This window comes from Macrosteles quadrilineatus, unplaced genomic scaffold (assembly GCF_028750875.1).
Source record: "Macrosteles quadrilineatus isolate MER2022 unplaced genomic scaffold, UCM_ALF_1.0 Scaffold_5__1_contigs__length_97177068, whole genome shotgun sequence".
NCBI lineage: Eukaryota > Metazoa > Arthropoda > Insecta > Hemiptera > Cicadellidae > Macrosteles > Macrosteles quadrilineatus.
The window spans coordinates 43,359,059-43,376,889 of NW_026542598.1; the positions used below are offsets into that span (position 1 = coordinate 43,359,059).

General features: G+C 35.8%; 1 protein-coding gene across 1 annotated transcript in view; it reads left to right on the forward strand.

The window, feature by feature from the left end:
* LOC128995558 (protein CBFA2T1-like) overlaps positions 1-17,831 on the forward strand; it is a 145,769-nt gene that overhangs the window by 101,127 nt on the left and 26,811 nt on the right. Inside the window, exon 6 of the mRNA XM_054420576.1 lies at positions 17,330-17,524. Within this exon, the coding sequence (XP_054276551.1) occupies positions 17,330-17,524 (195 nt within the window). The remainder of the gene's footprint in view (positions 1-17,329; positions 17,525-17,831) is intronic.

Consider the following 17,831-nt stretch of genomic DNA (forward strand, 5'->3'; position numbering starts at 1 on the left):
GATTTAGTTCACTGGAAATGTTATTAGAAATTTAGCTAGATAAATTTGAAAGCTACAGCTGCTTAAAGCAAAAAGAAATTAAAATGCCAAGACAGCGGTTCAAGTAAAGCATCGTCTTCTGTCAGTTGGGTAGTAGCGTGGTTAAGTGCTCGCCTAACAATCAAAAGGTCGCCGGTTTGATTCTCAGTAGCTTTTTTATGGTTCGAAATTGGACCCAGCTGATAATTGGGCTTTAAGTAAATTATCCTGACTGATGAAACAGTTTATTTTAGTCAGTAGCAAAGCAACTTAGATCATCTCACTCCATTCTACACTCATCCTTCGCTCTGTATTTGTGTTTAAATACGCACCTAGGTGGCGTCCCATCTCAATAGATAATTGATATTTTTAAAAGACCATATTAAATGTGCAATGACCAAGGTAATCTAAGCCCAATACTAACAACCAAAATGATTTTTCAGGATCGAACCGACGACATTCGATTCTAATTTGATTTGCTACAGGTCAGCTATATAATCCTCACGTCTCCCAATTATGTCTTTCTATCAAATACAATTTTCTTATCTAGTGATTTCACGATAAATTTTTCGGTATTAACAATTTATCGGCTTATTAACCGAACCTTATAATCTACGTCACCATTTTTAGAATATGAAACCCATACTATTCTGTAGTTCAACACGTTGTCTAGGTCGGCGATTGCTGTTATGGGTACGTGTTGTAAGATGTTGCTTGTGAAGGGAGGCAAGTGGTTGTTTCCATATCAAGCTCACACATTGGTGGATAATTAGACTAAGACGTGAAGCCCAGTTAATTAAGGAAGCCGCCTGGAGCATATGGTGCTGGCCTATCAATAACTCGCACGTAATACAATCAGCCAAAATATGCTGTTAAATTTAGTTTTCGCTACACTACTGTGAAATGACATGTTTTCGTTACATGTTTATCACCTGCGCAAATACATCATTACATTTTTTACTACGGAAAAAGAGTGTTTACCTTGAGAAAGTAATGTTTACTATCTTTTTTGGTTTTGGCCGACGTAAACAAATAAATATATGTTATTGTTTTGTCAACTGTTTCAATTTTCAACATTCAAAACTGTACAACCAAAGTAAATATTAACTTTTAATTGAAGGCATAACATAAAAATGCTATGTTTTTTGTAATGTTCATAACTGTAATAAAGAAGTTTCCAATGTATGTTTTAATTAAGAAAATAATTAGTCTTTGTAGTGTAGCGAAAAGTAACGTTCAAAACACGAGTGAAAATGGGTCTATAGAATTCTCGACCATTTAAAGTGCTCGATAAATCTCGCACTTCAAACATGGTCTCAAATATTCAATGACACACTTTCTACCCTTGTTATGAAATATCCTATTACAAGTTTGGCACTATTTATGTTTGTAGTCATAAAAGGTGTTTGGAGTATTTTATCAATATATTTAAGTCATCTTAACGTCATTTATTAATTATTAGTTTTCTTTATGCACTCTAAACAGTTTTATGTTATTAATTAGTATAACCCGTATTAACCGTGATCAAGTGATTATGTTGTTAAAGATATGGTCTGATAAAATTAATTGCACTTTCTCCAGTTATTTGTGGTTTTTAAGACGTCAGAACATATGATTCACCCTTGCGTCGATATAAAATTTTAAATCCATGTTTGTTTGACTTGTGTTATTAGTATTACAATAATTGGGCTAAAAACTGTGAAATGACACGAGCAGCACAGAACTATTTTTGTGTACAAGATTTTTATTAGTACATTAAACAAAAAACGTCAATTTTATTTAGAATATCACCAGAATTGTATTGATAATTTAAAACCTTCACTTGCACTCAACTTCGACATGTTTTGTTTACATATTTGAGTAACGCCGTGGTATTCTCCCAACGCTATATCCGCAACACACGCAAGGCTCTACATTGCTGACAGCGCCGTTGTATCTGTTACAGGCAAGACTCTATATTGCTGACAGCGCCGTTGTATCTGTTACAGGCAAGGCTCTATATTGCTGACAGCGCCGTTGTATCTGTTACAGGCAAGGCTCTATATTGCCGACAGCGCCGTTGTATCTGTTACAGGCAAAGCTCTATATTGCCGACAGCGCCGTTGTATCTGTTACAGGCAAGGCTCTATATTGCTGACAGCGCCGTTGTATCTGCTACACGCAAGGCTCTACATTGCTAACAGCGCCGTTGTATCTGTTACAGGCAAGACTCTATATTGCTGACAGCGCCGTTGTATCTGCTACAGGCAAGGCTCTATATTGCTGACAGCGCCGTTGTATCTGCTACGGGCAAGGCTCTATATTGCTGACAGCGCCGTTGTATCTGCTACAGGCAAGGCTCTATATTGCTGACAGCGCCGTTGTATCTGCTACAGGCAAGGCTTTATATTGCTGACAGCGCCGTTGTATCTGCTACAGGCAAGGCTCTACATTGCTACCAGTGCCGTTGTATCTGCTACGGGCAAGGCTCTATATTGCTGACAGCGCCGTTGTATCTGCTACAGGCAAGGCTCTATATTGCTGACAGTGCCGTTGTATCTGCTACAGGCAAGGCTCTATATTGCTGACAGCGCCGTTGTATCTGCTACAGGCAAGGCTCTATATTGCCGACAGCGCCGTTGTATCTGCTACAGGCAAGGCTCTATATTGCCGACAGCGCCGTTGTATCTGTTACAGGCAAGGCTCTATATTGCTGACAGCGCCGTTGTATCTGTTACATGCAAGGCTTTATATTGCTGACAGCACCGTTGTATCTGTTACAGGCAAGGCTCTATATTGCTGACAGCGCCGTTGTATCTGTTACAGGCATTCAGTATAATCAGGCATTCAATGCATTGCTTAAAGAAATGGACCAGGCAAGATGTCGAATAGAGATCATTACATAATATGCCTAATAATTCTATAGAATGCCTGTTGACACTGCAGGCTGAGTATAAAATACTGTTGTAGGACTTTTTTGATCCTTTTTGGAATTAATTTATTTAATCTAAAATAAACCAACCTAACTTAACCTAACCATGTACACAATATTTCATCATTCTAAAGGATTTTTTAGAATTAAGATTGTTTTCTAGCATTAACCAATCTAATCTAAAACCAACCTAACCTAACGATACACGAAATAAATCAAGACTAAATGTTAATAATTTTTTTTTACAAATAGCTTTATTTTATACTATCTCTGACACATCTATAGGCATTATACACGATACTTAGTCGAAGTGTATAAAATCCTATTTTTATTATTCTATTTCATACTTTGCCTAAAAAATTCAGGAATTGTGTAGAATGTCTGCATTATGTACTTTGCCTGTAACACCTAAACCCACTGAATGGAACCAAACGTCAAAGTTCCTTTTAGTTGGTGTATCACCTTATCTCCGAGCAAAACTATCAATGAAAATATTGCAAGTTTTAATTCCTCAATTTATATGTTCTGCGTTTTTTATTTTTCTGAGAAATACTGTAGATTAAATTTAAAACAATTTTCCAATTCGATAATGTTATAGAAAACTAAGGGTTTTAAGTGTAGAACATGTCCACACTAGTGCAAATAAATTGTAATAATTTTCCAGTACATTGGCATCATTTGATTGTCCCTCCCCCCTTCTCACTCTCCCAACCCTATCTTTCCCAAAACTGTCCCAGGTGTTTCGCCTTGAGCAAAGCCTTTCTTATTTGTATTACTAATGATTCAATTTCTTCACCTCGACATTTATCCTTTACAGGGATGATGTTGATAACTAAGACAATTTACACTTTAAAATTGATAGCTGAGTGGCGTAACAATATCAACAATGAGTAGGTTTAAAATAGAAAGCTGTATTGAATGAAACATAAAACGTTGAGTTAAAACAGACATTTTGACCTTAGTTTGGTATTCAACTTTAGCTAAGGAAATATAATTTCTACGATTTGCGTGCATGATCAGATTTGACCTACAATTTTTTTACGTTAATTATTTTAAACATCTTTGCTGATTTGTATACTACACTTCTTTCTGAAAGCAAAATAGTTCTGTCTAATGGATAAAAAGTAAGTTTTACTTTCGAAAACAAAATGGTTCTAATGAATGAACTAAATACAATTTTACTCTGTAGGATACGATTAAGATTTCTGCCGTAGCTTTAAACTAACGTGTTAATGTTTTTATTCAGCCTAATTTCTTAAAAATGTGCTCTATTATATTTTGGCACACAATTTCAAAGTGATTTGGTATTTCAAAATCAAATTATTGACAAGCATTTTAAAATTGCACTTAAATAAAAAAAAAACAACACTTAAAAATGCATTCATGCAATTTTTTTTGTTTTATCTGAAAAAGTACTGTCCATACAATGTTTAAAAAATTAATATCAGTAAAAGGATTTACATTATTATACCTAGGATATTCATGAACGCTGAAATGATGACGTCATGTACACTAGGTACTTCGTCAATTTATTAGCACCGACTTTCCGACCTACAATGCCCGGGTGGGTTTGACGTAGGGTGGAGTTGACGCCAGGTATTGTCTTTTGATTTGTTGTCAACTCTTTGTAAATGAAGGTGTCACAGGCAGACGACGGCTAGAAACGCCGGCCTACAAAGTCACTGATTTGTTTGCGATTGACAGTTTTTTGCTGATATCGATAGCATCGAACGCATATTCGTTTGTAGTTCGGTTTCTTGACAAACAAAGAACCGTTTGTATCAGAGTTTCAGAGGCTCGAATGTTACGTTTTATGAATGTCAAATGTTTTCAAATTTTGTTTATTAATCTATACTAGCTGCATTTTATATTAAATCCTTTTTTGGAAATCGTCCAAACTCAAACCGTTATGTATGGGTTGAATCCATCCCTGGTGCAACGAATTCCGCGATGATAATTACTGGCTGGTAACACACGCAAAATATGGTTTTGGCCCTCAATATACAGGGTGTTCAAAACATTTGGGGACATAATTCAAGTAGGGATTCCTTGGGTCAAAATAAAGAGAAAATCAAAATTACATTATTTCCAAAATCTCTTCGCTAACCACAATCAGCCATATTTGAGCAATATAAGTTTAAAGAATTAAAATGACCGCCATTTTGAAATGTTAAGATGCATCAAGATAGTTTTGTTTCTAACATGGGGCTCTTCTACCCATAGGCTACATTCCAAGTTTCATAAAGATCGGTTGAAAGAATTCAAAGATAAGAATGTTTATGTATAAAATAAAAATTGGCGGATCTTTAATGAAGTGATTTTTGAAAAAAGTTGTATTCTTGATTTTCTCTTTATTTTTACCCAAGGAATCACTACGTAAATTATGTCCCCTCCTTTTTTGACCACCCTGTATATATATATGTCTCTGTAATTTAATCCATTGTTGGAAATTGTATTGTCTTAAACTATTGATTTAATTACCAAAAGCCATACAATCTTTCTTGACAAATTCATTCCGCCCAAGTAGTTTTTTGTTAATTTTCTTAATATGTTTAGAATATGAGAAGCGGTCTGTTGAAATAACCTATTTGGCAAAGGTTTTAAATACTAGAGATATAAACTAGTTTTAAAAATGTTAATCCTAAATCCATTATGAGTAACACAATAAAATGAGAACGTTGCTAGACTAAGTTTTACCGACTAATTTGTTGGCGAATTAAGAGTAAAATTTTAAGAGGGACGAAAGTTCAATATGTATACTGCAAATATATTTCGTATCCCGGTGTAATCTAAAACCTTTTGTGGTGTGTGATGGTGTCTAACTGCATTTAATTGAGGTAATGTTGACAAACGTTACCTCTTTACCTCTTTTTTAGTGCGCCCTTTGCCATTTGATTAAAATAGTAGTGAAGTGGTATTTTTTTTTAAATATGAGTTTAATACAATTGAAAAAGTTTGAAAAATAACAAACTAATAGTAAACGTTAAAAAATAACCTTATACAAGAATGTAAAAATGAATTCTATATACATCACAGAGAAACTTACCTTTCAGCGGATTCATGGTGATGTTAAAACTAAACAAGAGCGAATGTTAACATCCCTGATGTCCAATTCAACACATGATTGCACTACTAATTTCTTCCGTTTCCTCCCAACCACTGGGTGTCAGTTAAGAAAATAAATAACTTCTTGGCCAGTATCGAACATGTTAATAAATTACCTGAAAGCACAAAAATACGTCAAATAACACTTATAATAATACAGGGTTTATATAAAGTCCTAAACGACAACAGATAAATCAATAAGATTTGGTACATCAACACCACACCTAAAAATCTACTTTTTCAAGAAACTATGAATTTTCTGTCATATCATGGGGACGTCCCGCAAGGAGTCAGAAGAAAATCTTAAATAGAGGCATAGGTTGTGACATGTACATCAAATTAAAGACCTTTACTAGCAGAATATAATGCCGCAAATTTGAACTCAAACGGACAACAGAGCCAAGAATGACAGTTGTTCAAAGATTCATTTAATTTGCTATTATACGCTTACTCCTCAGGGGGCACAGCCCTAGGAAGAAAATTGTTAACGTAAGCATAGGTAGATATGCACATCAAATTAAAGGTCTTCACTAGTAGATTACAATGCCATAAATTCAAGCTCAAGAGAACGCCTGAGTAAAAAATGGCAGTCGTTCAAAGTTTCAAAATGGCATATTCAAGAAATCTTTTAACGGCTGCCCTTTTACGCAGGATCAACCTTTTGAAGTGCGATTTGTGGCATTATTCTACTAAAGAAGACCTTTCATTTGATGTGCATATTGACCTATGCTCCAATTTTAAGATTTCCTTCTGACTCCTTGCGGGACGTCCCCATTTTATGACAGAAAATTCATAGTTCCTTAAAAAAGAAGATTTTTGGTGTGGTGTTGATGTACCAAATCTTATTGATTTATCTGTTGTCGTTTAGAAAATATTAAGCCCGTGCGGGACTTTATATACACCCTGTATATTTACACTTATACTGTTTACTCACAAGACGGTTAATACAAAAGATGGTAGGGGGTGATCGATTTCGATTAGACACTCCGATCATCACTAGGCACAATACAGGCGACTCAGTTAAGAAAACGACGATCGGCGGATTCTTAGTGGTAAGGTTAATAACCGTCCTGAAATAAGAAAATTTAATTTTATTTACTTTATTTACGCAATTGCTTTGTTTGTTTTTTAGCATACATAGACACTAACGTCTAGCCTTAAAATACCCTCACCACAGCATATCTGCATACTAACCGAACTAGCATTTACCTGGTTGGACTTTCACTCAATATTCTCTTGAAATAGTCAAATTATTGTTTAATTACATTAATTTTAATGATTATTCAGGTTTACTCTTACAGAAAAGCTAAGCAAATGAGTTTTTTAACTGAACAGAAAGTTGGAAAAAGTGAACATGAAGTTCGTATTGAATTTCATCAAAATCAGATGATTTTTACTTGTGTAACAGACATTTTGACCTGATGTTTTTTTGTCTAGGTCTTACCATGATACCGGTAATAGCTATTTCTTATGGTAAATTCGCTCTTACACACCCTAGTTAATTTTAAACTCTAGCAACTACCAATGGAAGAAAGTGAGAAAGACAACTAACAGTAAAACGTTTATAAAATTCCAATTTTCAACATTTAACGTCCAGACGAAGCTATTTAAATGTTTATTTATGGGCAGATAAACAAGTGGTAATAGCCCTAGTGATGGACGTGCTCATCCCCTTTCAAAACCAGTCATCACTGTGTGGTCCTGACGTACAGATTGGCTATCAATCCGGCTGTAATAGACTTTTAAATTAACCTAGTTCAAAATCAATATAAATCTAGTTATTTTCACCAAAAACAAGACACGTGTGAAATCATTGGTTATTCAATCCTTTTTTATAAACTGTGGACAAATTGAATATAGGTTTAACAGCTAAATAATATTATATTTAGCTTATAAAAGTTTTTGTTTTCTGAATAAAGGGATTGTCCAGAGTTTTACTCGTTATCTAGACATTGACGATACAAAGGATAGTGAAATTAGGTTAGTACCTGAAGTCGAAATGTATTGCTCATAAATAAAATCAACAAAAACCAGCTTTAATTTATTGAAATAAAAATAAGTTGTCATCCTGATCATTTTAAGCTTGTCATTATCTTATCTTCCAGTTTCTACCTAATACAGTGGCTCCGCGAATAGCAACTGTAAGGTACAAAGTCAAAAAGATTCCAAGAAATAGTTGATTCGTTTTTTTTTTTCAAAAAAGAGGTTGGCGACCTATTTTAACCTTGTATTTGCCCGTCCACATAGACTACAGATCTGTGCGTGGAACGTATTCAGCAAAGCAAGGGGTGAGCCGGTATAGTACGCAGGTGAACCGTACTGGTAAATTTTAGTGGCAGTGACCAGGATCCGAACTCACGACGTTGCTGCCTTGAGCCCGAAGTCTTCGACGCTACCAACTGAGCCACCGACTTAGCAAATAACACATTTTAAGAGTTACATTTTAAGAGAGCAAATAAGTGTGGAATACGTTAAAAGTCTTACAATACTCCGAACACTTTTCATAATTGTTTAAGATAAGCTACAACTGTACACTAATGATGTATTTAATTTCATTAATCAGTTTTAACAATAGTTTTTTGTTGAATTAAACTTTTTAACCTTTTTGGCACTTTAACTGAGTAGAAGTCAAAACTAAAACCGGTTGAATATGGTGTACGTGGAATAAAAAAGCGTAATTAAATTACTTAAAATTGTCACAGGTCACATCAGACATCAGATCTGAACCCGAGCAGAAATGTCACGGTGACTTTCGAAACTTATTTTATGGACAAAACATAGACGTCACTCCTGACAGGCGACCGCGGCGGAGTTTCAAAACAATTAAATCCGTTACCGGTGTTTTTGGTGTCGTGAAAAAAAAACTGGGGCAAAAGTAAAACAAATTAAACAATCCCCTAATTAACAATGTTTTAATGTTGCCGTGCGAAAGAATTGTCAGTGGTTGGTCGGGGGGTGATAGCTTGTCACCGACAGAAGACCGACACTCAACTTGTTTTCAGCGGGATTTTTATTTTCGCCATGTTGGCAGCACTCGCCGTCACCGCCAGGCATGCTTCAACTTTTCACACGTTGCAAAATTAGTTCTCCCCGCGGTTTTTCCCACTGTCCGCTCCAGGCTGCGAGTTTTAAACTGTTTTTAATTCCGCTGAGAACAAAAAGAAAAGAAGTAGGAAAGATTTACAACGGAAGTGATTAATTCCGTGTCCGGTGGTCGGGACGGTTGTGATTGATGACGTCATCTTGTATTACGTCACAACTCACGTCATCAACCGCTGGTTTGCATTCATACCGTGTGGTTTAACGGTTTGGACTCAATACTTGAGCTTTAAGGGTGTAAAATGGGATTTTTATAAACATTCATTTAACATATCGTCCATTCACTTCATGACGCAAAATAATGTAAATGCATATTTTACTGAAAATTGTAAACGTGAACAACAATTCAGCTATAATAATCATAATAAAAACTGAAAATATTACGAAGTAATTTAAGGATAACTAAGAACTCGTACACTTATATAAAATCTAACGGTGATTAAAAATACAATTAAAATCTAATTGAAAAACGTATTCTTACTATCTAAGTGAAGCTTATAATAGTTAAAATATCATTTAGTAAATCTTCATTATTTTCAATGTACTATATGTTACATACATTTGTATGGCTTTCTCCTTCGACAAACATTTTTTTATTATTTTATATTCCAAAAAAGTTGATCCAGATTAAAGTTAGCGTATTTGTAGAAAATTCCTAACTACAATACTTTTAACGCAGTAACACTATCCAAAATACATATCGAACTATTTAATGTTCACTAGGAGAATCGAAAAATAAATCAGCTTAAGAGAAGAATGAATCATCATGCATCCTGACACTTTTTATCAGTCATTCCACTCTAAATGTTTAATGTATGGAGTATTTCGACGGCCACGATATTCTAAAATACCGTGTAACTAGTTTCCTCTAATCTCGATATACAGGGTGTCTTGCAACTGACAGTAGTAGTTAATATATCAATAACATATGGTAATTGTTCAACATATGTTTTGTGTGTTATTGTTTATATTTGGATTGAGTTTTTGTTAAAATAGAAATACACAACCTTTCATGAATTCTGTATAATTATTTAATAATTTTAATCTAATGACATGGTGCCGAAACCCACACGGAATAGAAATAAAAGGTATGAATTTAAGGAAGATGACGATATCCATACAAACCATCCAGAAGACAAGGATAATAATGTAAAGCCACCAAAATGTCTTGTGGTTTCAAGTACTCAGATGGCTCCTTCTTGGAAGAAATGGAAGCAACAGTGGAACTGGTACTACACAGCTTCTGGCCTTGATAGGAAATCTAATGCAGTACAGGTAGCATCATTTATGTCTAGTTTAGGCCCAGATGTTATAGATATATATAACAGTTTTGGTTTCATGGATGATGAAGATATTGAATTAGATGAAGTTGTTCAACGATTTGATAAGTTTTTTGTTGGTAAATCTAATGAAGTGTTTGAAAGATTTTTGTTCAACAAAATTACACAAGAAACCCATCAAAGTTTTGAAGATTTTTTTACAAAATTGGTTAACCAAGCTAATTCTTGTAATTTTGAGCAACTAAAAAACAGTTTGATTAGAGATAGAATAGTAATTGGCATATCAGATTCTAGCTTAAAGGAAAAGTTACTTTCTACTGAGAACCTTACCTTAGATAATGCAATTAGTAAGTGTAGGGCACATGAACAAGCTAAGAAACAGCTAGCAGAAATATCCTCTGACAGCCCTAGAAATGTTAATGTTGTTAAAAGGGATGATTCCTTTTCTAGGCCTACGTCACAAAATTCAGTCTTTGACTGTAAACGTTGTGGTTTACAACACTCTAGAGGCCAATGTCCAGCTTTTAATCGAACTTGCAATCAATGTTTGACTAAAGGTCATTTTGCTAAGATGTGTAAAACTCGAAAGAATCTCCCTAGTAAAAGTAAACATACTGATGTTTTAGAGGTTGTAGAGAATGAAGATTCTGATTATCCGTTGCATGTTGATTGCATCTCTAACCCAGTCAAGAATCAAGATTGGACAGAATTATTGGAATTGCCAAATAACAAAACTGTGCAGTTTAAATTAGACACTGGGGCTCAGTGCAATGTTATTTCCCATGATTTGGCACTAGCTTGTAATCTGAACATTGTACCTTCTGCAACTAAATGCCTTGTTTCTTTTAACAACCAAAAAACGCCAGTTTTGGGTGAAGCCATTTGTCCAGTTGTAACCAAAAAGTCTCATAAAGACACTGTCTTGTTTGTAATAGTTCCAAATGGGCATCAGTCAATATTAGGAAGAGTATCATGTGAAACCCTAGGGTTCGTAAAACGGATTGCTGGTATAAATGATCAGTCTTTAAGTGGATTATATGATGGAATAGGGTGTTTGAAGTCATTTGAGTATGATATTGATCTTGTGGAAAATCCTAGTTTCAAAATACACCCACCCAGGCGAATACCCCATCCAATACGTGACGCAGTGAAAGCAGAACTTGACCAAATGGTAAAAGACAAGATTATTACTCCGGTAAGTGAGCCTACTCCTTGTGTGTCTCCTATGGTCATAGTCCAACAAAGAGACAAAATACGTCTTTGCATTGACCCAACTGATCTTAACAAAAATGTAAAGCGTAGACATTATCCATTGGCTACATTAGAGGACATCTCAGCTAGATTGAATGGTTCTACTTTATTCACCATCCTTGATTGTAAAAAAGGATTCTGGCAGATAAAAGTTACAAAGAGGACATCCAAACTACTAACTTTTTCAACACCTTGGGGGCGCTACTCTTGTTTACGCATGCCCTTTGGTTTGGTATCGGCCCCTGAAGTGTTCCAGTATATTATGTCAGACTTGCTCAAAGGAATAAAGAATGTAGAGTGTTCAATGGATGATATACTCATTCACAGTAACAATGAAAAAGACCTGCAAAAGATTACGAATGAAGTAATGACAAAGCTCAGTGAATCAGGACTTACACTTAACAAAGAAAAGTGTATATTTGCTAAACCGTTGGTGAAATTTCTTGGTCACATAGTTTCAGACCAAGGGTTACAAGCTGATCCTGACAAAGTAGCAGCCATTTCAAGAATGAAGGAACCCACATGTTTGTCTGAGCTTCAGAGATTTTTAGGTTGTATAACTTACTTATCAAAGTTTATACCAGATGTTTCGGTTGATACTCAACCTCTAAGAGTTCTCACTGAGAAAAATGTGGCTTGGTTCTGGGATACGCCACAACGAGAAGCATTTAACAAGTTAAAGCAAAAACTGCAAAGAACTCCTGTGCTTCGTTACTATGACCCCAACTCTCCTGTGACTCTATCTGTGGATTCAAGCAGTTATGCAGTAGGTGCTGTTATGTTACAATCTGGGCAGCCCGTAGCTTATAATTCCAAAGCATTGACTCAATCACAACAGAACTACAGTCAACTTGAAAAAGAGACATTCGCAATACTGACTGCTTGCAAAAGGTTTCATGAGTATGTATGGGGATGCAAGGAGTTGATAATTGAATCAGATCATAAGCCTTTGGAGGCTATCTTTAAGAAACCGTTGTCTGATGCTCCTCCCAGAATCCAAAGAATGTGTTTGGAAATATTACCATATCGACCAAAAGTTGTGTACAAGCGGGGTTGTGAGCTTCATCTGGCCGATACCTTGAGTAGAGATTGCTACAATGACAATCAAGATGATGAACCTCACAGCTTTGATATTCAGTTGATAATTCCCATGTCTTCTGATACAGTTTCTCGAATCAGAACTAGTGTTGGAAAATGCACAGAGCTTTCTAAGTTGAAGGAAATGATCTTGAATGGATGGCCCGAAGAAAGAAGCACTGTTGACAAGGACTTGGTAAAATATTTCACTTTCAGAGAAGAACTAAGTTGCTATGATGGTCTTTTGTTTAAAGGAAGCCGTTTGATTATACCTGATGAAATGAAACATGAAGTGTTACAGAATATTCACCGTCCTCACAAATGTGTTCAAAGTTCAATTAATACAGGACGTGACTATGTATATTGGATTAATATGGAAAGAGATATTGAACAATATGTAGCAAGGTGCAATGTATGCAGCAAATATCAACGAGATAAACCTCAAGATGTGATCCTTCAAGAAACAGTACCAGTGAGGCCATGGCAGTTCATCGGAGCTGATGTTTTTGAATGTGGAGGTAAAGACTTCTTAGTAGTTGCTGATAGTTACTCAGGATATTTTGAGTGTGAAAATCTAAGGAACAAAAGTAGCATTACTGTTATTACACACCTAAAAAAGTACTTTGCAACTCATGGTATTCCAGATGAACTAAGAACTGATGGAGGGCCATGTTTTGCTTCTATGGAATTTACTAAATTTGTATCCGAATGGAAATTTAATCATAGAATTTCATCTCCTCATTTTCCAAGATCCAACGGGCTAGCGGAGAGGTATGTCCAAGAAGGGAAAAACTTGATCCTCAAGTGTCAAGAAGAACAGTCCGATATTTATCTTGCACTTCTTCATCACCGTAACACACCAAGAGGTAACCTAGGTTCCCCGGTTCAGCGGCTGATGAGTAGGAGGACAAAGACTCTTCTTCCATCTACAAACAACCACCTTATTCCGATGGTCATAAAGAATGTTTCAAAACAGCTAGAAAAAATTAAAAGACGAGAGAAGCTGTACGGTGATGTGAGGAAAACAGAGCCTGATCAATTTAAACTCGATGAACCAGTGCTCTTTAGATTCAAACCAAAGTGTTGGCTGAGGGCAAAGATTGTTCAAGTTGGTCCTGAACCTCGATCGTACAAAATCCAGACTGGTGATGGACGAGAATACCGAAGGAACTCATGGTTCCTAAGAAGAGACAAGACATTCAGAATCTCCCATGATGTGATTAAAGGTAAATTGTCCAGGTCAGAATTACATAACAATGATTCAACTCCTGTTGTAAGACGAGGGGAAAGGATTAGAAGAAAACCAAATCAATTTGACTTGTGAAGGAGGGATGACAGTAGTAGTTAATATATCAATAACATATGGTAATTGTTCAACATATGTTTTGTGTGTTATTGTTTATATTTGGATTGAGTTTTTGTTAAAATAGAGATACACAACCTTTCATGAATTCTGTATAATTATTTAATAATTTTAATCTAATGACAGCAACCACATGAACAAACTTTGTGACGTTATTCAGCATGTCTAAAAGAAACAAAGAATGTAATATAACATGTGCCTATCTCAGTCTGTGTTCGGTCTATCTGTATGTATGTGATTTTTACAAAAGCGTTCATAACTATTTAACTGCTTGAGCTACAGCGTGGAAATTCTGTAAAAATGTTTATCTTATTGACTGTTAGTGTAAAATAACCCTTGAAACGTAAAAAATTGCGGTTTTACAAAATATTGAACGCCAAATTCCATGAAAACCGTTAATCAAAATATTTGCAGGAAAGGTAAAATCTAGTATATTTCATGCAAATTACAATGATATCTTATAAGCTTAGTTTAGACAGAGAATAACTGAGGAATAATTTTACCTTCAGTTTTCTCCATTTAATCAATGTTAAAAAGTAGTTTTATCAATTTAACATCGTTTAAATGGAGAAAACCGTATGTATGGCAGAAAAAAATAAATTTCTCAGTCATTATTTGTACAAACTAAGCTTATGAGATATCGTTGTAATCTGCAAAAAATTTACTAAATTTTACATATCTTGCAAATACAGTAAAATTAAAGTTCTTTTGTGGAATTTGCCAAAAAATATTTTTAAAACCCACCATTTTAAAATTGGTTAAGAGCTTGTGTTCATTTTGCACAATAGGATTGGTCAATAAGATAAACATATTTACAGAATTTCAACGCTGTAACTCAAACAGTTAAGGAGATGTAATGAATGTTTTGTAAAAACCACGTACATGCAGATAGACCAAAAACGGAATGAGATAGAACACAAGTTATTTTACATTTGTGTTTCTTTTGGCATGCTTATTAACGTGACAAAGTTTGTTCATATGGTTGCAAGACACTCTGTTTACATTGGCTGCCAAGTCAGTGTTAGCGGGCCGCGCCGTGGCATTCTGCCGACGCTATACCCGCAGCACACGCCTGGCCCTGTATTGCTAGACAGCGCCGTTGTATCTGCTGCACTGTAAAAATATACATTTTAAAACTACAGTTACTAATATTCGTTAAAATATAACAAAATAAAAATGTTTGAAATGAAAATTGATATTTATTGGATTAAATTGGACAGAGTAAGTTGAGGTGGGCTTTTGAGTTAGTTATTTGCTCATACATGGTAAGAAAACTAATTAAGATAAATTTAACACTTTCTTGTGAATAAAACTGCACCTGTTTCAACTGTTATGACACCAACAACTGGTTAAAATTTTAAATTTAATTTATCAAACTTCTAAACCATACTGACATACCATTTAAATTAATTATAAGGAGTATGGATTACATCTAGATTCAAAAATCAATTAATTATTAAAGTTCGTTAAATTTTGGAGGGAAAAGTGTATGATGTATTGAAAGGATCATCAATTTATTATAAAAGGCGATACAAATATTTGCAGTTTTAGCTTTAAATGGCTTTTATTTTTTTGTTTATAACTGTACGGGATCCAGTTTAATGTACTTAACCCTTGTATGCATGAGAATGTATATAAGCATCAAGAAAATATCCTAATACACAAATTCTTTTTCTAATGACAAATTGTACTTTATCTATGGCGATATGTATTACTATAATTTTTTCAGTAATGAATTAAAATAAAATCATAAACCGGTCTTCCAGAGAAATAGTATAACAAAAAAATATACTTTCTGTTTAACCTACAGTAGTAACATTCTGACTCTCCTAAGCGATCCTAAGGCGACACGCTACGCATAAATTAAAATATAAAACCACCGGCGGTCTTTTGATTGGCCGACGTGCCGGCCAATGAGCTGTAAGAACGAGTCGGTCGGACCAATCACAAGCCAGCACTGACAGTTGCCGCGAGCGATCACTTTGTAATGTCAAGTGATGTTGAGGTCGGGTCACTTCAGAGTGGCTCGTGGGGGGCTCCTCCCCCCTCAAGGGGGCCTCTTTGACTACAACATCCTTTAATCCTGTGCCCCCGGCCAGTGGATGATTGCCCCCCCCCCCCCCCCAGTCTGACCACTGTCTTGTCTGTGACGCGCACTGCGAGATATGAAAATTAATACACTTGTCCCCCACAGGTAGAGCCGAAAGAAGTTATATTGTTGTGACATTTCATTTGACTGTCCAGTAATTAGAACGGGTTGACTCTTCGAAATGGACTGGAAGGTATTTAATGTTTTCACAATTATCGGTCTTTGTTGTTGGGCTTGTCTTTGGAGGCTTCAACTTTTTAACATAACTTGAATGTCAACCATAAACTGGATATGATTAATTGCTTTGTTTTGTGGTGAAATTAATATTATTTTAACGATTAAATGTAGTTAGCATATTTTATTCCGCAGTTATGCTTCCTACTCCCAAAATCTAGTATCAAAAATATAATTTCTAGTTTATGAACAAAATCGAGGTTATATTCCGGACTAACTAACCGTGTACCATTGTATTGAGGTTCCCAAAAGGCCTAAAGCCTCTTTCAGTCTTATAACAGCCTGAAGACTGTGAAGCATCATAATAAAATCCCCATAATCAGTTAATATTGCCTCCCACAAGACCCCAAAGATGGTATTTTGCCTACAATTCTATTTCACTCTAAAGTTCCTACTCGTTCAATGCCTGTGTTCGAGGGTCCAACCCCTGAACTCTGCTGTTCAACCAAATACAGGTGTCAACGCTTGGATCTCCACAAGGTGTAGCCAAATATCACATTATTTTAGCGTTCGAGTTCCAGGAAATTCAAGCTGGCATGGATAAATGAATTTTCCCTCTTTTACGCCCAACCTCCTCGTTCCTACAGCCATACCCTGGATATAGAAGTGGGTTCCTATAGACATATCCCGATGCTAAAAGAACATATTCCTGCATGACCCGCAACAATTCCATCAAACACATAATGTATGGGCTACGATAGATACAGTGGTTGTTTTATATGAATTGTAAAGCGATTTTATCAAAAATTATCGAAACGGCCGAAATGTGTCTTAGTAGATTACATGAGTTGTGAATTTTTAGTATGGACTACAAAGTATAGGCTAAATGGTTTAGATTAATACAACAGAAGTGTGTTCTAGTGTTCTAATGACATTTAGTCTACAATGTGGTAATTTTACAGGTGTGAAGGAGAGAGTCAAGTCTCCAGACAGTCCGGAAGGTGCGCGGGTCCGCAGCTCGCCTCCGCTGGTAGCCACCCCCACCCCGGCCCCCACTACACCTACCACCACCCCCACCAGCCAGCCTAACAGCCCCAAGCCTCCCTTCCAGAACGGCAACACCACGCCGCCGCTGTACTCTCAGAACGGCCAAACAAGTAAGTAATTCCATTGATTATTGTATTTGGAACTCAAACCGATAAGGGATGGAAATTTTGTCCAGGGCTTTGTTTCGCATTCGGTCGTGCATTAATTGCTCCAAGCCCTCAAAGGGTACCAAAAAATGTTCCTTAGTTGCGCCAAGCCCAAGCCAGGTAGGAGTAGGTTGCCGGCAGAAGGAATGTCTTGTTTAAGAGTCATCCTAACCTAACCTATCCTAACCAAACCTAACCTAACCTAACCTAACCTAACCTAACCTCTACCTAACCTAACCTACTGAATTATACAGTCAAAGACGACCGCCAC